Source organism: Thunnus albacares, chromosome 24, assembly GCF_914725855.1.
Source record: "Thunnus albacares chromosome 24, fThuAlb1.1, whole genome shotgun sequence".
Classification (NCBI taxonomy): Eukaryota; Metazoa; Chordata; class Actinopteri; order Scombriformes; family Scombridae; genus Thunnus; species Thunnus albacares.
In genome coordinates, this window is record NC_058129.1 from 17,349,524 (window position 1) to 17,370,600 (window position 21,077).

The 21,077-nt window shown below is 38.9% G+C and overlaps 3 protein-coding genes across 14 annotated transcripts in view; all 3 read left to right on the forward strand.

Moving 5' to 3' along the window:
- LOC122976247 (aryl hydrocarbon receptor-like) overlaps positions 1 to 11,712 on the forward strand; it is an 85,006-nt gene extending 73,294 nt beyond the window's left edge. For both annotated transcript variants that reach the window (XM_044344628.1, XM_044344627.1), the window contains 5 exons: positions 306 to 508; positions 1,004 to 1,113; positions 1,216 to 1,357; positions 2,314 to 4,132; positions 6,236 to 11,712. In XM_044344628.1, the coding sequence (XP_044200563.1) occupies positions 306 to 508; positions 1,004 to 1,113; positions 1,216 to 1,357; positions 2,314 to 4,132; positions 6,236 to 6,322 (2,361 nt within the window). In that variant the 3' untranslated portion in view covers positions 6,323 to 11,712. The remainder of the gene's footprint in view (positions 1 to 305; positions 509 to 1,003; positions 1,114 to 1,215; positions 1,358 to 2,313; positions 4,133 to 6,235) is intronic.
- LOC122976244 overlaps positions 1 to 21,077 on the forward strand; it is a 1,153,509-nt gene that overhangs the window by 265,250 nt on the left and 867,182 nt on the right. The gene's annotated exons all lie outside the window — the stretch shown is intronic.
- Positions 14,626 to 21,077, forward strand: part of LOC122976251 (aryl hydrocarbon receptor-like) — a 52,141-nt gene continuing 45,689 nt past the window's right edge. For 9 of the 11 annotated variants that reach the window (XR_006400880.1, XR_006400875.1, XR_006400874.1 and 6 more), the window contains exons 1-2: positions 14,626 to 15,524; positions 16,423 to 16,628. Coding sequence is in view for 1 of the 11 variants with exons in the window: in XM_044344636.1 (XP_044200571.1) it covers positions 15,484 to 15,524; positions 16,423 to 16,628 (247 nt within the window). In the remaining 10 variants the exon portion in view is untranslated. The remainder of the gene's footprint in view (positions 15,525 to 16,422; positions 16,629 to 21,077) is intronic. The other 2 variants (XR_006400882.1, XR_006400883.1) reach the window with 2 other exon arrangements.

The window sequence follows — 21,077 nt, forward strand, 5'->3', positions numbered from 1 at the left end:
AACATAAAGTATTTTTAAACTGCTTGTCGTTGGTTTGTTTTTGTTTTACAACCAATCATTGATAGTTTCAGTTCAAGAAAATGATTTTAGACTCGATATCTGTGTCATTAAAAGCACTTGAAGCCTCCTCCGTCCTCCATGCTCGTATAAATAGACTCTATAAGTAAACCAAACGAAGTGCTGGGGTCATGAGAATTTAGTGACCTACATGTTTTTTAAAAAGTGAGGCCAGAGATTGACGTAGATACATTCAAATCTCCATTCCTGCTTCAGTCTCTGTGTGTCCTCGTGTGTTTCGTCTCCAGGCCCTGAACTTCCGCGGCCGCCTGAAGTTCCTCCACGGTCAGAACCGGCTGTCGGAGGACGGGACGTTGGTTCCGCCGCAGCTCGCTCTGTTCGCCATCGCCATGCCGCTGCAGCCGCCGTCCATCCTGGAGATCCGCACCAAGACGCTCATCTTCCAGACAAAACACAAGCTGGACTTCACGCCCATGGGCATCGACGCCAGGTAGACACACAAACACAAGGCGGGAGTGAAACCAGTAAAGAGATCTGCATAAGCAAACTGCTGGTCTTAATGTAGAGACATTTCTACATAAACATGAGCAAAAATCTGACGTTTATTCCAAAATCTTACAAGTAAAATTGTGAAATTGGTCTTTAAAAAGTCACGACAGTCAAACACAACAGATCGGCAACTATCCTGCTTCCATAGAGCAAGAAAACCATAAAAAACACCAAGAATTTATTCATTTAACTTGATTTAATTATGTAGTTTCATTGATATTTAAATGTATGTTTTAGAAGAGACACGAGAACAAGAAACATTCATCTTCATACACACAAGAACAACACATTAAAACAATTACAAGTCATAGAAACATGCTTTAAAATCTCCAACACAAGTGTCCATACAGTTAGACAAACTCTCCTTATCTTTATAATCACATCAATTGATATATAGACGGTTTAATTCAGACAGTTAATGTGATTATTTCTCCAGAGGGAAGGTGGTTCTGGGTTACAGTGAAGCGGAGCTCTGCACGAGAGGCACCGGCTACCACTTCATCCACGCCGCAGACATGATGTACTGCGCCGACAACCACCTGAGAAGTAAGTCTTTTTGTTAAATTGGTTAAAATTATAGGCTGATGGATAAGTGGATGGACAGGTTTATAGATAGATATGGCTGACTCTTTTCTGTGTCGTATCCAGTGATGAAAACAGGAGACAGCGGTTTCACCGTCTTCAGGCTACTGGCCAAAACTGGGTCATGGATCTGGGTCCAGGCCAGCGCCAGACTGGTGTTTAAAGGAGGAAAACCAGACTTCATCGTGGCCCGGCAGAGAGCTTTGACGTAAGTCTCCCTAAAGTTGACAACAAGACAAGAGCTGAAGGGTTTTAGTTTAGTGTTTCTTTGTGATTCATCAGGAAAACATGAGAGGTTTGCTTTCGATTATTCCGCTGATTTATTGTTTTATAAATAAATATATATTGTGTATAAAATGTAAGAAAAATGTTCCTAAATGCTAAGTTGATGTCATTAAGTTGCCTCAACAACAGTCCAAAATATTTGGATTTACAATCACAAAAGAGAAGAAGAAGAAGAAGAAGAAGCAGCAAATCCTCACAAATGTTCAGCATTTAACTATCAATTAATTGACTAATCGCTGAGCTCTAGTTTCCTTACAGTGTTTAAATGAAATTAAACTAATACTACAAACTTTGGCTCTTACTACTAGCAATTCTGCTATTGCTACTATTAGTACTATTAGTATAGTACTTGTAATGCTTGTACTAGTACTAAAAATAGTGCTGTAAATGAATAAATGATTGTTTGTCAATATAAGTCATTTATTCAGTAAACAGTCAAAGTTTTGTTCGTTTGTGTTCTATGATATGAGGATTTGCTGCTTTTCTTCACTTAAAATGAAAAATTGGACCTCAGAGATTGGCTGTTGGTCAAAACAAATCAGGAATTTGAAGACTTCAGATCAGGCATTTGTCATTTATTTTGACAGTTTAGAGCTTAAATGATTAGTTTATTTATTTAAAATGATTAGTAGTTTAGTCACTAAGGTAAATTATCATTAGAGCAACAGTTGATTACATTTTTGATTACACGATCAACCATTTAGTTTGAAAAGTTTCAGATAGTAGAATAGTAAGAAATGCTTGTTGCAAGTTCTCAATGATATAAAACAGAGAAATGCAGCACATATAATATTTATCACATATAATATTTACAATATTTAGTATTTTCGCTTTATTTTCATCCAAACCAGCGACTGACTCTTGTCTTGTTTGCCACAGAAATGAAGAAGGGGAAGAACAACTGCGTCTCCGTCGGCTACAGCTGCCGTTCAACTTCGCCACCGGAGAGGCGTTGCTGTACGATCTGGCTCCGACCGTCGACGTCCCCGACTCGTGTTCCGCCCCGAAGCAGAGGAAGATCGACAATTACTCCGTCAGCCGCGACTCCATCCTGGGCTGCATGCTGAGTCAGGACCAGTCCATCTACTGTGAACACAACAACGCCAACGCCCTGAACTCCCTCAACGACGTCGCCTTCAAGGACACCCACGCTACGGTCAATGTTCCCGGAGACATCTGGCAAAACTCCTCACCCAAACCTGTTGTCGGAAGCCTGGTGAAGTCCGAGGCCACGGTGCAGGACATGATGGAGACCCTGCAGCAGATCCTGGAGGAAAACGACCTTGCCAATGCCCTGGACGTGGAACCCGAGGAGCTGAAGAGCTGGGAGACCACTCTGCTGAAGATGAGCTCCAACAACTGCGAGGTGAGCGAAGACCTGAACGACATTCTCAGCCAAGACATCCTGTCATACGTAGAAGAGCAGCTCCAGAAGGAGGGCGGACTCAAATTGCTGGATAACCTAGATGACGTACCAGCCTGCCTCTCCACGTTGGACCTCCAGAACCAGGGTCCTGATCAAGGTGTAGAGCAGAACTTTGGCTGGCCTCTGGAGCCTCCAAACCAGCTGATACCCAACGGAGGGCCGATGATGGCTGGACAACAAATTCCAGTTCCGGGGACGATGAAACTGACCCACGCCGATCTTCCTCAGCTGAACTCTACCGGTTTGAACGGTCCAACGCTTCAACAGATCGCCTCACAGCAAACCCTCACCCCTTCTGTCGGTCTTCACGCTGATCTGGGTACCACAGGCAACCTCGGCGCTCCAATGACCTTCAACCCTTCGTTTTCGGACTCTTGCGCTCAGACACAGAATCAACTGAGGACCTTACAAGTCACCGCCAAGGACAACAACCACGGAGTTTTCTCGCTCAGGCAGACTCCAATCCAAACCAATCAGCTTCACTCCAACCAAATGCAGAACCACCAGCTGAGGACGCCCAACCTACCCATCGGCCTCCAGGACCAAAGCGCTTCAATACAGTTAAACCCTGTGTTCAACTTCCAGGGCAACCAGTGGAACGCCTCTGTCCCCAACTCAAACCAAGCCGACACCTTTGAAACGTACACCCAAAATATTTCAAACGCGCCCGGTTTCACGGCAGATCCTTCCCCGTCTAGCTGCTTACAGAACCACTTTGCACTTCAGAAACAAAACAGTGAGAATCAGAGACAGTCTTGGCCGCTGGAGCAGCAGCAGCAGCAGCAGCAGCAACAGCAGCTGATCTCAAATGGACACCAACAAATGGGCGCCTGCATCAACCAAATGTCAGGATTTCAAAGGAATCCTCTTCCTGGGGTTGCCGCAACGCAGAACGCTGTCAACTGCACACCCATGTTCAGGACTGCAGAGACTTCAAATGTTCAGTTTCCTGTCCAGCAGGGCATTGAACCGCCTCCTATGGCACCTCCTAGCAGTTGTATGTTCAGAAATGCCGCCCCTCCCGTGCCCGTAAATGGAGTGCACCTCAGTCAGGCGCCCTCCTGCCAGAGACTGAACCCCGCCAGCAACCAGATCTCCTCCAAATCCTCCTGTTTCTATCAGGGTCTTCCCGGAGGTGGGGCAGTGCCAGGGATGACCGCTATCCCAAATCCTGATACGGCACAGTTGTCCTGCCAAATGACCCCTGGTCTTGACCCAGACAGCCTGCTGGTGCAACCGCAGCAGTATCTTAATTTCAGTGAACAGACACAGGTAAAAAAACTGGTGGTAAAGCACTGAGATTAGACAACTTTAGAGCTTGAGTCCGTTCTGTGTTGGATTTGTGTTGGACAGTAGTGGAAGAAGTATTCAGATTCAAAAGTACTAATACAGCAGTGTAAAAATAGTCAGTTACAAATCCTACTACAGTAAAAGTACATATGTATTATGAGCTTGATGTAGTTAAAGTATTGCAGTAAAAGTACATAAGTATTATGAGCTTGATGTAGTTAAAGTATTGCAGTAAAAGTACATAAGTATTATGAGCTTGATGTAGTTAAAGTATTGCAGTAAAAGTACATAAGTATTATGAGCTTGATGTAGTTAAAGTATTGCAGTAAAAGTACATAAGTATTATGAGCTTGATGTAGTTAAAGTATTGCAGTAAAAGTACATAAGTATTATGAGCTTGATGTAGTTAAAGTATTGCAGTAAAAGTACATAAGTATTATGAGCTTGATGTAGTTAAAGTATTGCAGTAAAAGTACATAAGTATTATGAGCTTGATGTAGTTAAAGTATTGCAGTAAAAGTACATAAGTATTATGAGCTTGATGTAGTTAAAGTATTGCAGTAAAAGTACATAAGTATTATGAGCTTGATGTAGTTAAAGTATTGCAGTAAAAGTAGTGGTTTGGTCCCTCTGACTGATATATTATTATATATGACATCATTAGATTATTAATAGTGAAGCATCAGTGTTAGAGCAGCATGTTACTGTTGTAGCTGCTGGAGGTGGAGCTAGTTTACACTACTTTATATACAGTTAGCTAGTTTAGTCCAGTGGTTCCCAACCTAGGGGTCGGGCCCCTCCAAAGGGTCAGCAGATAAATCTGAGGGGTGGTGAGATGATTAATGGGAGAGGAAAGAAGAAAAAACAAAGTTCTGATACACAAATCTGTTTTCAGTTTTTAGACTTTTTCTCTAATCTTTGATTTTTGCTGAAATATTGGATCATTTGAACATTTATTGAAATGAAAGCATGTGAGAAGTTTAGAGGGAAAAATCACTATTTGGTGGAGCTGTTAACAACTCATAGACATGTGAAATGTGACCCCGACTACACACTGCTTTTTGTAAGACGTCAAAAGCCAAAAAGGTTGGAAACCACTGGTTTCATCTTTAACAATGTGTTGTATTTTAAAAGCTTGTTATATTATCCATTGTGTCAAATCTTCATCTGAAAAGTAACTAAAGCTGTCAAATAAATGTAGTGGAGTAGAAAGTACAATATTTCCCTCTGAAATGTAGAAAGTAGCATCACATGGAAATACTCAAGTACCTCAAAACTGTACTTAAGTGCAGTACTTGGGTAAATGTGTTTTGTTATTTTCCATCACTGCTGGATCAGGGATTTGGCAGATACTTTGGATCCTGTGGGATTCTAATGGGGTGGTCCAGGAAACCCAAACTTAAATATGTTTACTTTAACAGATGAAGCTGGTGTTACTCTTTATTTTTCTCATTAACAGATCGCATGAAAAGACCAAATACTTCCCCACATACGTACTCTCAAATAGCTCTCAAATATATCGTTTCATTTTTCAAAAAAGAGGCTCAGTTACTTCCTAAAACAGCTCGTCTCTGTATTCTTTAAAACAAACAAACAAACAAACAGGAAGAAATGGTGTATTTGTTTGGGGACTATTTTCTGCAGCGGATTGATACACGTTTTGTGCTCTAGTGAGTATTTCTGGCTCATTGATGTGTTTTTAATAGTTTTTGGACAACAATAAGATACATCAGGCTTTGCAATGAAACTGCAGATAATAATAATAAAACAGACTTGATTACAGACTGTTTTGGATTAAACAATTTTAAGGACGTTTCAAGAGTCTTCCCATTGATTGATTGATTATTTCTTTTTCAAACGTCTTGTTTAATCCAACCAACAGCCCAAAATATTCAATTTACAATGATATAAAGGTAGAATAATTACATTGGATTGACATTAGATTTAAAAGTGACAGGATTAGGATCGGATTGGGAACATTTTGATCACAAGCTTCATATTTTTTTGGCTTTTTAACGCCAAACTTCAAAAACATAATGTAAGTGATGCCTCATAAAATCTAACCGCTCTTCTCTCATTTCACAGATCAACAGCCGTCCAGTCGTAGGGAACGGAGGTTTCCACTTCTCCTCGCTGTCCAACGGAAACGCATACTACTCAGAGAACAAATAGGAATCAGCCGCTGTGACTCCTGGACGGCAGAGGATCCCACGCTTGGACTGAAAGGGCAGTTAAAAGGAAACTTAAAAGACTCCTGTCTCTAAACATGAAAGCGGAGTAGACTGAAGAACAGAAAAGTGCCCGAGAAGGACGAGGAGACAAACCAGGACGCCTTGTTACTCTCTTCTTCTTCTTCTTCTTCTTCTTTTTCTTATTAGGAAACAGTGATGAAAGCTTTATGAGTTCAAGTCTTCGGTTCAGGATGGCTGGAAGAGAAATCACAACAGGAGGAAAGAGAAAGCTGGTCTGTTTTTTGTTTTTTTTTTTGTTGTTTTTTTCTCAAACCTGGACGTCATTCAAAGAAAAAAAGTATGAATTCCTCCTCGGAGCTGGTTGGATTATACCAAAAAAAAAAAAAAACCCCAACAAAAGAGATAACGGACGTCCTGTATCAACGATTTCTGTTGTGCAATCATGATCAAGTTTGAGAAATTTGAAGCAAGTTTCAGGACGTCTGACGGTTTTTGTTTTTTTTTCTTTCTACCACGTTGATGGATGAGCTACATTCTTCCACTCGTTCCATCGCCTCAGTAACGCTGAATGTCTCCTGTCGTCTGTTTATAAGAATATTTAGATGTTTGAGGAAACAAAAACACTCGAACGAGACTGTTAGAGGCGGGAAAGTTCACCAGATTTACCAAACCAACCAGTCAGTCGTCATCCGTGAAGTTTTTCTCTTGTAAAACCAAAACGTATTGTTTAAAAACACCTCAGATGAACCATAAATCTCTCATTTGTGTGGCTTGTTCTGTTATACTTATGAATAATGACCCTAATTATACGCTGCATGTTAGCAGAGCTGCAATAATCAGCTGATTTGTTGTTTAAAAGACAATTAATCTGCAGCTATTTTACTAACTAATCATTTAAGTCGTTATTTTCAAGCAAATTTACCAAACATTTGACAGTTTTAGATTCTCAAATGTGAGAATTTCTCCTTTTTTTTGGTCTGATACTATAAATATTTGAATATTTTTGAGCAAATTTTTGACTAATCAAGAAATTTGCTGGCTTCTGCTCTACTTTGATGGACTTTTTTACTCTTTTCTGACTTTTTTTTGACTAAACAATTCATCGATTAATCCAGAAAACACTCAGCAGATCAGTCAGTAATGATAATAATTGTTAGTCAGCATCTTAGTTGTAAGTCTGAGACTTTCTGACGGCTGCAAAGTCGTTAAATTAAATCCAGTATTAACGCTTTTATTATTGATTCAGCAACTGTCGATATAACAGGATGTAAATTTCATCGTCATAGTAGCGTATGAAAATAAAATGTACATTAATGAAGGTTAAAATGTACAACATGTAGGGCTGCAACTAATAATTATTTCCATTATTGATGAATTGTTTTGTCTGTAAAATGTCAGAAAATAGTGAAAAATGACTCATAATTTCCCCGAAGACGTCAAAGATTACGTCTTTAAATGTCTGGTTTTGTCCGTCTAAACCCAAAAGATATTCAGTTAACTGTCACGTTTGACAAAGAAAAACATGAAATCATCACATTTGAAAGGCTGAAACCAATAGTTTTAATCGATTAATCAACTAATTCTCACTAACGAACGGTTGAACATCAGCCACAAGCTGCATCAGCGAGTCTCTTCCTGTATAAAAGTGACATTTATGCTTCGTAGGAAGCGTTTTTAATCCGTATATTTCAGTTTTACAAGAGAAAATACTTCGAGGTTGAGGAGTAACTAGTTGTTTTAGGCAAATGTGCGTCTGGTTAACGTCCCCGCCTCCGATAAAAAGCAGCAGAGTCTCAAACGTCGCTACAACACTGACCGACCTGAAAGAAAGTGAAACGAAAGAACGCCTGTCGATCCTCTGCCGTCTCTCTGACGAACAAACACGCCGACCTACTCCCTGAAAGCGCTCAGAAGGATAAAATATATCTACTTTTGTTGTTGTTGTTGTTGTTGTTGTTGTTGTTGTTGTTGTTTCTTTTTTTTTTTTTTTTTGTCCTTTTGAAAATGTTCATTTCAAATCTTTATTGTCCCATTGAGGGAGATTTGCGTTGCAGACAGGGTATAAAACAAAAAAAAAAAATAGAAAATAAAGAAACGCACAACAGAAACATCATCCGACAAACACACAAACAGATTTTAACAGGAGATGATTCAGTGGAAACAGCTGCTCGTTAGTGCATCTTTTATATATTTTAAAAGCATTCGGTCAGAGCTTTTTTTTTTTTGTCACTGAGCCAGTTTTATTTGTCTTTTTTTCTTTTCTTTAATATTTCTGTGTTGTTTTTCCTGTTGTATTGGGGGGGGGGGATACAGATGGTGCCTTATAAACTGACAGAACTGTTTGAAACTTTAAAGGGACAGTCTGTTGATTTTTAAAAACATTTCCATCAGGAATATTAGCAAAAAAAAGATGTAGTGGGAAAATTGAAACCAAAGTTAAAAACTTACCCTCGCCTTAACTTCAACAAGCCAATTTATAAGATTTATTGCACTATTTCTTCAAAAGTGTTTGACTTGCCAAAGCATAGAGAAGAGAAAAAAACAATTCCCAGCCCCAAAAAGATAGTTTTATTATAGAATAAGAAGTGTTTTATAACAAAATAAGCACAAATTAAGATGATTTTAGTACTTGTTTCATAAAGAAATTACGCTTTTAACGGACTAGATCCTCTAGATTTTATAGATGTTGGATTATAAACTCCTCAAAATGGATTTATAACATATTTTAATAAAAAAAAAAAGGCAGAGCAGATTTATTCTCTGCATCTAATTTTTTTTAATTCAATCATAAAACTAAACCCGAAAATTCTCTCTTTGTAAGATGCTGATTTATATTTTCGCAAACAAATTTTCCGTCCTCTTCCTCTTTCCTGTTTCTATCTTGTGGTTAATTTATCGACGCTCTTGCTCGGACCGGGAGTAAAGACGGCGCGGCGCGACCCGTCCGGCAGCGAAACACAGAAGTAAAACAGTAAAGGCAGCTATTGTATATTATACATGAGGAAATAAATGGGAAAAAAAGGAACACTTCACACGTTAAATAAAAAAAGGGGGGTGGAAACCTTAAGTGCCTTTTTAATTGAACCCTTTTCCCCGCTGAAAGCCTCGCGGTGGATTGAGGAAGCCTCAGAAAGTCGCTTCATCCCGTACTGAGCCGTGAAATCTGCTTTTTGTCCACAAGACGACAAAAAAAAATGTTGTTTTCAGCACTTGTGAACTTTTTGTTTAATTTACAGAGTATTTTTAAAACCTGCACAAGACAAAAGCAGCGACAAGGATCATGAAAACTTGACTTAAATACCAAAAAAAATAGTCAGTAAAGCCATCTGTGATGCTTTATGTCCGAGGATACCAAAGGGACGAGACAGAATACAAGACAGACTGTTGGAAAATCCAGTTTCTGTGGACAGATTTTCCACCAAAAAATGGAAACACACAGATTTCTACACATAAAACAGCAAGAAACTGACTGATTGTAGTTGTTCTTCAATATCGATTAACTAGAATCATGTTGCATTCAGGTCTTATGGGAGAGTTGTAATTACCAGTTTCAGACTTGTAAACAGATCAACATCCGAGTCGTAGTTTAACCGGGAAACTGGTTTTCTGAAAGCTTTTAATTTGCGCTTAATACACGGGACAAAGTCCACTGTGTAACTCACATTTAATGGATTTAATGCTGTATTTTCAATTCACATCAACTCTGTGATCAAACAATTGTCTTAAGTTGTCTGATGACCTCTCACAAGTTTTAAACATGAGAGTCTCACGACGTAAACGCAACATTACGCCATCATCAATTTTTGAGGCACTTCCGTATTATTATTATTATTATTATTATTATTATTAACAGCAAGTAGTAAAAAACATCAGATTTCATGAAAATGTGAGTCTGAATTGTAATTACAAGTCTTTAATTCCCATATTTCATGAACGCTACATTAGCATCAGGTGCCTGCCCCTTCTGAGGGCTGCTAAAGGCATTCTGGGATATGTAGTAAACCACTAACTGCAGTAGTAGAGGAGACATGTTCAGTTACAGTATTTTACGATGACTTTGGCTCAGTTTTTAGGAGTTTAATGTGAACAACTCAACACAAAACTCTCTAGTCTTTCTAAATTTTGTCAAACAAAAACTAATTCTTCCAAAATTGTTTGATTATTTACTGCAAATAGCAATTATCCCAAAAAATTCCCAAAAGTCAGTGTTTGAAATGACGTACAGCAAGAATTCCTAAATACTGAATATACTGTATCACTATAGATAACTGTGTTAATATATATATAACTATAGATGATATAGTCTAAATCTGACTTTTCACTGCTGTAAATCACAATCATACAGGACAAAATGATGATTTTCACTGTATGTTTGACTCATAATATTAAATATTTTGGAAAACAGTAAAACACAGTTTATACTACAGCAACAGAAACTCAATTCATCACAACAACAACAGTCAAAAACACAAAGATATTCAGTTAATTGTCATATATGACAAAGAAATTTGAAAAGCTAAAAGCCAAATTTGTCAAAATATTTGCTTTAGAAATGATTATTTGATTTTAACAACCAGCATTTTGCATTTAAAGGTAAAAAACTGGGAAAATTCAGCCAAAGAAATTGTAAAATACTGTAAAAATTAAATTGTCACATTTCTTCTCGTGGATGTTTTTGTGAACTTCAGCTTAAGTTTTGAAACATCATCAGTGAGATAAAAGCAGATTTTCACCAAAAATAGACCAAAAAAAAAAAAAAAAACAACATCACAGATGGTTGAATTCTTAAGACTCAGTACAAAATGAAGCACTTTGCTCGGAGGTGTGTGATTTTTTTTTTTTTTTTTTTTTTTTTTAACGTCTTTTCTCCTCTTTTGAATCCAGAGTGCTTTCAATCAGAGCCTTTTCCTCACAAAGTATTCTTCGTAGATACAGAAATATAAATATATATTGTTGCTTGCTTAGATAAAACAAACAAATAAAAAAAAGGCTTTGTACTTATACATTTATTTTTCAAACCCCTGGAGGCCAAGGCTCCAAAAATGCAGTATCTTTGTGTACCTGTATATAAATATATATATTTGTCTTCTTTTTTTTTTGTTTTTTTTCAAAATACGTATTGTCATATATTGTGCATTTTAATGTCGTATTGCCTTAACCTGACACACGCTTATCGTTTTTTTTGTACATTTTCTGCACAGCATATACATATGTAACCTCCTGTTATGATGTTGTTGTTTTTTTTTTTGTAACGTTTCAACTTATTATATCTTGTGGATTTGCATTCAACATTTGCCTCTAACAGTGTATGAGAGTTTGAGTCAATCTTTTCATGTTCACCGTATTAAAGGTGATGTGATCACACACTGACTGCAGCGTTTCAACGTCTGTTTGCTCTGTTGCCTGCGCTGCGAATAAAGGTTTATTTTATTGCAAGAAGTTTGATGGTTAAAATTTAAGTAAAACAAATGGTGTGATTTAATAAGCTTGGCTTTAACAGGAGATAATAAGAAAACCGAACATATTTTACATTTTATAGTCAATTTTTTGTTGTATTTGAGCCATAAATCAAGAAATCTCATTTAAAAGTTGGTAAAAATATGAGGAAAATTGTCATAAAATATGAGTTTATGAACTATGAAAATTGGCAAACATTTATGATACATACATTAATTTATTTAGAATTATTATTGTAGTTTATGCTGTAGTTTTAATGGATGTAATGGTCTCCAGTGTCCACTAGATGACACTGTAGAGCTTCTTTTTTTTGGCTGTTATTCATCTGTTCCCATGTCACAATCTGCTCCCAGTTAAGCCTATAATGGGTTTTCAAACACAGTATTGGATGGTTATTGGGAAGTTAATTTAAATGTGCTCAAACTTTGATGGAAAGAAAAGATTTTTTAACTCCTATAAAGTCATAAAAAGTCTTTAAAATCAGCAGTGGAAGAAGTTTTCAGATCCTTTACTTTGGTTAAAGAAGCACAACCACAGAAAAATACTGCAATCAAAACTTAAATATTTGAACAAATAAAATATCAAAATTGAAAGCTTTCATTATGCAGAATAACTACTATACTATAACTAGTGTTATAATTATATGTTATATTATTCATGGCTGGATCATTAATAGGGCTTATCTATTGGTTTTGGCAGAGGGTTTTTTTTAGTTTTAAGACTTTTTGTAGTTTATATTGTGCTCACATATTCCCTAAATAAAGTTATTTTTTTACTGTCAGTAGTATATAGCAATGGATCTTAACTTAAAAGTTGACTATATGTTTTTAAGTCACTGTAGCTGTTAATGTGGAGGAAAAAATACAATTATTCACTCTGAAATTAAGTGGTTTTCAAATAAAACATAACATATTTATTAATTACTGACAGTTGCAACATCTGCCATCTATAGGAAGAGAAATGATGGGGGTTTTGATGTAAAAATACTCAAGAAACATACTAAAGAATTTATATTTACACATATTTGGCATATAAGAGATTAAAAAAAATGAACACACTGGGACACAGGAGGATTAGAACTGGGAAAATGTATTTTTCACTTCACCGTGTTTGATAAGCTAGCTATCATTGAATGAAGCTAATACTGTATACCTACCTCCACTGTATAATACATTATGGAGGGATATTAATATAACATTAAACAAAATCTAGACGTCTTTTTAAAATATATTTAAAAATAATTAAACAGCAGTGACTAATTATGTTATATATAGTTAAATATGTCTGCAGAGAATATTTTTTTTCTCTCAACTGTATTGAAAACAGTCAAATTCAAGAAACTAACACATAAACAAGAACAAAGAGAGGAAACAAAGTGCCAAGGAATTCAATTATGACATATAATCTTTAAAAAACAAAAATCATTTAGTAAGGGGATTGTGCAAGAAGCTTTTTAAGTTCGATAAAAACAAAATAATAACAGGAGCCTGGTTGCTGAAACGATATATATAAATATATAAATATGGACGTCATGACAGCGCCCCCTAGTGGCTGGCTGCAGTATAGGTCATAAATCCCGCTCCCTTCATGTTTGTGGATGGGCCATAGCCAAACTAAAAAATCAAACTACACGTCAAATAATTTTTTCTCAAAGATGGTTTCTGTCATTTTAGGTAGTTCTTATCATGCTGATGTTTATACAAGTACTAATTTTTCGGATAAGTTTGTTTTGATTGGTTATTTGACAATATAGAAAGGGGTGATGTCATGATTGACAGCTGTGACAGCCTCTCTCAAACCTCCGTCAGGCCGCGGATAGGCTGAGGGGGCGTGTTCCATGGGCCGTCATCCCACTGCCCAACTCTACTGCGCAGACTCTAGCGCTAAATGACATCACACAAGCAAGATGGCAGCTCCCAGAAAGGAGATATTTTGGCTTCACTTTTGCATAGCGGCAGGAAGCAGGAAGTGGAGACCTTGGATATATTATAAGAGCTGGATACCGGACTAAAAATGGCGCCCATTCAGTTCAGTAAGAGTTGCTCGGCTGGCGCATATGCCAAAAAAAGTTTCGCGCTTCCGGGTTTGCTTCCGCGTTGTGCGGCCCACTTAATAGATAAAACGTTCATAATAGAAAAAGTCATAATTGACTTTGTTTGCAGTTCGAGGTGTCCTGTCAACAGTTGTTTTACAATGGTGGTCTATGGGGAAAATGCTTTTTGGGCCGCAGGGGGATTTTTCGCTGCAATACCGCGAGTGGCCACTGGGAAAAATTGGCTGCAAGGCTGAGCGACGGCGCCCTATCCAGCTCTTATTATACATCCGTGGTGGAGACTATGGATGTTTACAGCATTGGAGGCATGGCTGTATTATACATCCATGATTGGAGGGGGCCCCGTTCATTCCTATGAAAGTTGCTCAGTGGCGCATGAAGCCAAAGAAGTTCAACTTCTTCCGCATCTGTTGGGCCCATAGAGCAAACGCACTAGTGACTTTCACCGACGAGCCGATTACTTTCGGTTTAGCCCTCCGGCTAACTTGAATGGGGATAAAACAATTAAGTGGTGCGGCTCTTCTGGACTTTCGAAATGTGATCGGACTGAACGGATCAAATTCTGATAGTGAGACGAGTCATTTCGCGGGGGGTTGTGATGCTCAAAAAAATTATCCACTGATTTACAGACGTCTCTTTCCCTAGGGATAGTCTTTTTGGGCCTAATAGCGTCACGTGACGTTGTAATTACACGGGTTGGCGGCTATGTCAAATTGGCTTCACAGCCCGGCGCTGTTCCTGGGGGCTTGGTGGAGGCGCGTCGTCCATATTTATATTCAGTCAATATTTCAACTCATGAAATCTTTATTTTTAAATAAAATTGATGTGTGTAAATATTAACACCAACATTGATATGTTACATTAAAGTACACTCATAATTCAAGTTACAGCTCAAAAAACACGTTTTATTGAGCAGTACCTCCGTAATTTCGACCGTTATTTTTTTCCTGACGTCACCTTTGAATCGCTGCGCGTTCCCGAGCCGTTGCCAGGGAAGCGCGCGCCGCGCTGCTGTGGACTGACGGGGAGACTGATGAGAGCAGAGCAGCAGAGAGCTCCGGGAGGAGAGCGGAGCGGGACCGGAGAAGGATGCAGAAAACTGAACTTTAACCGGGTAATTTTTGTGGGTTTTTTGTCTGAGCTTCACCCCCAGGATGTGAAGTTTAAACGGGGCTTTTTAGTCCGGAGCGTCGGCGGGATTTGACGCACCGTGGACGGGATAACCGGATAGTCCTCCTGTTACATCCCCCGTAATACTTCAACTGGGAGCTTTAGTGCGTCTGTTCTGTAGTGAAACCACATAGTGACATAATGCATCTTTAGTTATTACATCTATTTTATCTCCTGTCATACTCTTGTAGTTTAAAATCACACCAGGAGCTTGTTTAAACGTTTTTTCCAGGCGTTATTCGGCTAACGGTAACGGGATATTTGACATTTAACGCGATCTTAAAGCTGTTTGTCATGTCTCTGATCCCTGCCAGCTCTACTGCTTTCTATCGGACAGCTACTGCTTTCTATTGGACGCTTTCTACTGGATTCTACTGGTCTTTTTGGGGCATTTTTTATATTTAAAGTTCAGTTTGTTAATGGATTTCCTCCTGCTTCACTGTGAGTAAACTGGTCCCAACATGTATGCTGGACGGAAAAGAAGAAAACCGGCTCAGAAGGGGTAAGAGATGGAAGATTGATGCTTATTTATTTATTTTATCAACTACTGACACTGATTCTAGTCATTTAAGACACATTTCACTGTGTTTGTTGAATCATTACGGCCTGATAAACAGCTATGTGTTATGAGCATCTTGCAGGTTTGGCATGTAGCCTATATTTGTATTTTTGCATATTTATCCCCTCAAAATGACATTAACAGAGAAAACAACCCATTCTTAACACCACACAAGCACATAAGTAGCATGCTAAGGTCATAAATACGTGAATTATTCAATTTTAGTGCAGGAAAACATGTCACCCAGTCATGTTTTGTGGAAAAATTGAGATTAAATGCAGCTTCAGTTGTTGTATTTGTGTATATTTTTATGCAAAATCACGTTAGACAACCAAGCTGATGGAAATAATTGTGCCATTCTAGATTACTTGTGCAGATAAGATTGTTTTCATTGTCTGTCAATCTGTGCAATACATTTTTTTCCACTTTATTGATTATTTATTCACTCTGTTATAAATAAATAATGAAAAATGCCAATCACAGCTTCTTCTATTCAAACAACAGCCCACAATTCAAAGATATTCAAATTACTATGATTAAAAAAAGCAAATAGTCACATTTAAAAAGCTGGAATTTGCTATTTCTGCCTGTTAAGCTTGAAAAATGACTTAAACAATGACTCACTTATCAAAGTAATTGATTTCTTGTTGCTCTACTAATCATTTCATCATGACAATAGATCAGTATGGTATCAATATCTGATTATTTATCAGCCTATAGCTACTGTAACAAGATATATCTGATCTTAATTCAACATGACTGGATATTGGCCCACATCTAACCCTTGTTATGACTCACTTTCTGACACTCCTGATGTAACACTAAAGGTTTTATATCACAGCGTTCCTCTCACATCCAGAGTCAAACCGACCCCGGCTGAAGGCGCCAAGTCCAACCCGTCCAAACGCCACCGCGACCGTCTCAACTCGGAGCTGGATCGTCTCGCCAGCCTGCTGCCCTTCCCCGAAGACATCATCTCCAGCCTGGACAAACTGTCCATCCTGAGGCTCAGCGTCAGCTACCTCCGCACCAAGAGCTTCTTCTCAGGTAGGAAACGCTGCTTTTTTACTACTGATGCTTAAGTCACCATTCCAGTTAATATTACAGATTGTAAAGTACTACAGCAGCATCAGCAACAGTTTCAAAGTGGTGACAGTGAGCTGGTGAATGTCGGTCTGTAGTCTTGAAACAGCTGCTGGCGCTGCTCCTTCCTCGCCTACTGAAATAGTGAAATGGCTTTTCACACCTGGCAGGACCTGCGGACACAGAGGTAGAAAACATGCAGAAACAGAAAGAAGGTGGAACTGGTTTCAAGAAGAGAGAAATAAGGTCAGAGAGAGTTTTCTGGAGGCCGAGTTGGACCGGAAGGTTTCAGGTGGAGAGTCAGGAAGTTTGGTGCAAGAAAAGGTTCAGTCGGGGAAATGAAGTTGAAAACCTTAACTTAGATCTGTAAAGATGTTTGTAACATGGATCTAACTCATGTGTTGCAGGTAGTTGCTCTAAATCTCTCATCCAGCCTTTCTTTTATCTGTCTCTCTGAAACAATGAAGCGTCTTCCTGGAGTTTACTCTCCATATTCTAAGTCAACTCTAAAAACTACAGCTCCCATGAGAAAACTACAAGTGCAGCAGCGTGTTTTGGTTTCATCCACGTTTCTAAAACTCCTCAACGCTTTCTTCCAAAGTTATTTCTCAACTTTACAGCTGTAATCTGTGCTGCTCTCATGACGTTTAGCCTGCAAACATCTAGGGCTTATGGGAAATGAAGTTCGTTAAAGGCTGCAAATATCATAAATATTGACTAAACAGTGATATTAGATGTTTTTTCTGAAAACACTGTGGCTGGATTTTTAGTTATTAGCATAGTTACACACGTCAGCTCTCTGTAATGTCTGTACACAGACAGCGACTGTTGGTGGATCATATTTGACTTGTTTTACTGATCGATATCACACAACAAATATTTAATCTTTGCTGTTTTTATCCCTGTTGGATGTTTCTCTCTGTTGATGTTTATCTCCATATTGCTGATAAAATATATTTATATGCTGTTAATTCAACACAGCTTCTCATAACAGCCGACAGTTAAACACAGGATCATTCATAAATCTGACAAAATGACCCCGAAGAATTTACCCAATGACGGGAAGCCAGGTGTTTGTTTTTAGATGGGAAATCATCTTTTTGATATATTTTTTAAATGGTTGACTGTAACAACATGATGTTAGAGGTCGTGACCTCTGTGTCTGTGCTGTCTGTGATTCTGAAGTCTTAAAGTGCAGAAGGTTGGCTTCGTCCAGGAGTTAGCAGGCTTACAGGCATAACAGATGTAGGTGTGTGTGTGTGTGTGTGTGTTTGGCCGTCTTGAATGTGTTCACAGATTTGGCAGATTGTAAATCTGTCCAAAAAACAACAAAACAACAACCTTCAGAAATCTGCTCAGCCTGAAAAATCCTCAAATCACTGCTGACGTTTGGAATATCTGACGTTTGCATCTCTGATCAGCGTTGTGACTCTTCCCACACCTTCATCACCGTTACATTCACTACACAGCACAAGCTTCAACCCGCGACTCTGCGATTAAAAACCACATCAGACCATCAGTGTCACATGCCGACCCTGCAGAAACAGGCCAGCGGACCGGCTTCTTCATCTTCTTCAATAACACACGTCTAAGTGCATGAACTCCGGACGAACCTCGTCTCATCGTAACGTCTTGTAGGTCAGCTCCTCTCGCCCGTGGCCATGAGACGACCCTTGTCCCGAAGTCTCAGCCTCGCAGTAATGTCGGTCTGAAGAGACGGCAGCGCTGCAGCGAGCGAGGAGGAGGAGGAGGAGGAGGAGATGAAAGCCTTGGAGAATAAAAACACGGCGGGATAATCCACTCACGGCCGGTTTACAGACCTTTTTGAAGAGGGAAGGGGGGAGACGGGGGCCCACTTTTCAACTTTTGACTCCCGCAACCTCAGAGAGGCGCCTGTTTTGAGCTCTTCATGTGTTTAACTAACATGCTGATCTCCTCTGCAGCGACAGGGAGGAATAGGATTAGGTTAGGTGATGCTATGATAGGTGTAGGGTTTGGATTTGTTAAGCTTCCAGTAAGCTGCTGGCTGTTTGTTGGGGGAACCCTGATGTTTTATCAAAGACACTGGTCTGGTCTCTGTCATGGTGGATGGATGTTGTTATATATTCAGAACAGGCAGAAAACACGTAGCAAAGACAGAAGATGTTGAAATGTGGACTGAAGTGGCTGGAAAAGTGAAGATTTTACTATGAAATGTGTGAAAATGAATGTATGCAGCTGTGTATCTTCTAGTTGTCTTCATTTCTGCTTTATTATTGTGTTGCTCGTTAATAAAATCAGGGAACAAAGCTTCCAGTTATTACAGTAGTTGACGTTAATTAACTCTTCTGTCAAAGTATAATCAGTTTATATCATGAAATTGAATTTTTCACCACTTAACTTCATGAAGTCTGAGATAAGAAAACATGTTTTGCTCAAGTTTAAACATTTTCAACTCGTGCAAATTCATCTTTGACGTCAGTCTTACCGCCCAGAGTGAACAGGTGTCTTGTTTTTGTTCACTTTTGACTTTGAATCTGTTTACACTTCCTTTTTAAAATGCGTTTCACAAGTATGCAGCACTAAATACAAGTGTAAACGGTCACCAAGCGTTGTGATGGTGATCTGGGACGTATTTGACCACATATCTTTTATAGTGTAAACACTAATGTCTCCCCGACAAAGACGTAACAGGTAAATATGACATCAATGCAGGACTCAGTCGTTGTTTTGGTGACGGCACACCAACGCCAAATTATTCTCCTGCCGATCTCAACAGCTGGAACAACCTGTAAACGACAGACTGATGTATTAACCTTCGACCTTCCAGCGGAAGTGACGTAGGCAGCGACAAAACCTGAACACACGTGGTCAGCTGGACACCTCGGAGACGCCTGATAGACACAGGTGTGAACGGCGACGTGTCTCGGCTGTCCGCTTGAGTTCAGATCACCGCAACGCGTTTTAAAACCGAGTTTAAACAGCTTCTTTATGTGCGGTCGTGTCACATCTTCATCTCTCTGTCGGTAGCTTTGTTACATCTTCATCACTCTTATTAGTACGTAAACTCTGATGACGTTAAATAGTTCCCATCATAACTCTTCATAACCTTCAGATTGAGGTCTAATCAACAGCTGTGGAGGAGCGTCGGGTCTTTAACTGGTCAGATGATGACGTCACATGACTCTAAACACGTTTATAATATCTTTTACAGTGTAGTTGGTTCCATGTATAAACACAATGATATTGACCTTTTTGACTTGTCATAACATGAACAGTAAAGCTGCTGTGACTGGAGACACGTTATTAATCACAGCTTCCTGCCCTGACAAGTCCAATTATCTGATGTGTACGTACTCAGTTATATATATTTATATATAATATCATTTATGTTTCATCTGCTAGAAACATAACGACATGTTCAGTCAGTTGTCGCGTTTACTAAATTTAGTAAAAACCACAGTTTAGTGCTGCAGGGTTTTTAATGTTTGGATGGAAGGTCTCAGCTGTCGGACGAGAGAAGCCGGCTGGTTCCTCAGGTCGAAGGTCACAGGACTCAAAAACACGGTCGTTTTACTCCGAATTCGGATTTAATCACGCACGCACGCACACACACACACACACGTTGTCCTAGGTCACTTTTGGGGACGTTACATAGACTTACATTCATTTCCTGGAGACTGAAAGTAACATTAACCACCCAGAAACTTTGCTGAGATTAATTTCACAACGATAAACTGAGCCGAGCTCGTTTGATTCTGTGTTTTGAAAGAGTTTCTGGGAATATTTTCCACAATCTGTGGTTGTGAGTTATTTTAATGAAGCAGAAAAAAAGGAAAAACTGTCTTTGTAATTGTAGTTTAATTCAATTTGAAGTCTTGTAATTAAAAAGAGTGAATCATGCTTCCTTTTCGAAGCCTTTGATATGTGTCAGGGATCAGTCGGTCGGATGTCAACAGGCTTTTTTTTGAAACTTCAGCTCTCAGATTGACTTTCTTCCACCTCACGAAGCAGAAATCAAACATATATAAATATATATTTATATATGCTGCATGACTCACCTGCACCGGACGACCTTTATTCATATATCTGGAGAGTCCAGTCTCTAAGTGTGTGTGTGTGTGTGTGTGTGTGTGTGTGTGTGTATGTGTGTTAGCCCACATCTGTCTCCATGTGAAGCCATCTGCCGAGCGCTTAGAGCAGATTAACGCTTACTTATGTAATACAACAGCATTGTATTTTCTATAATTTTCTACCTCTGTCACATGCTGATTCCTTGTTGTTCTCATCCGTAGAGAAACAAAGTGTGTGTGTGTGTGTGTGAAATATGAATCACTATAGATCCATATCATGCCATTAATCTGATATTTTGAGCTCAATCTGTTTCTTTTCCTTCAAAATAAGAGCAGCGTTACATTAAATTCAGCTGTTAAA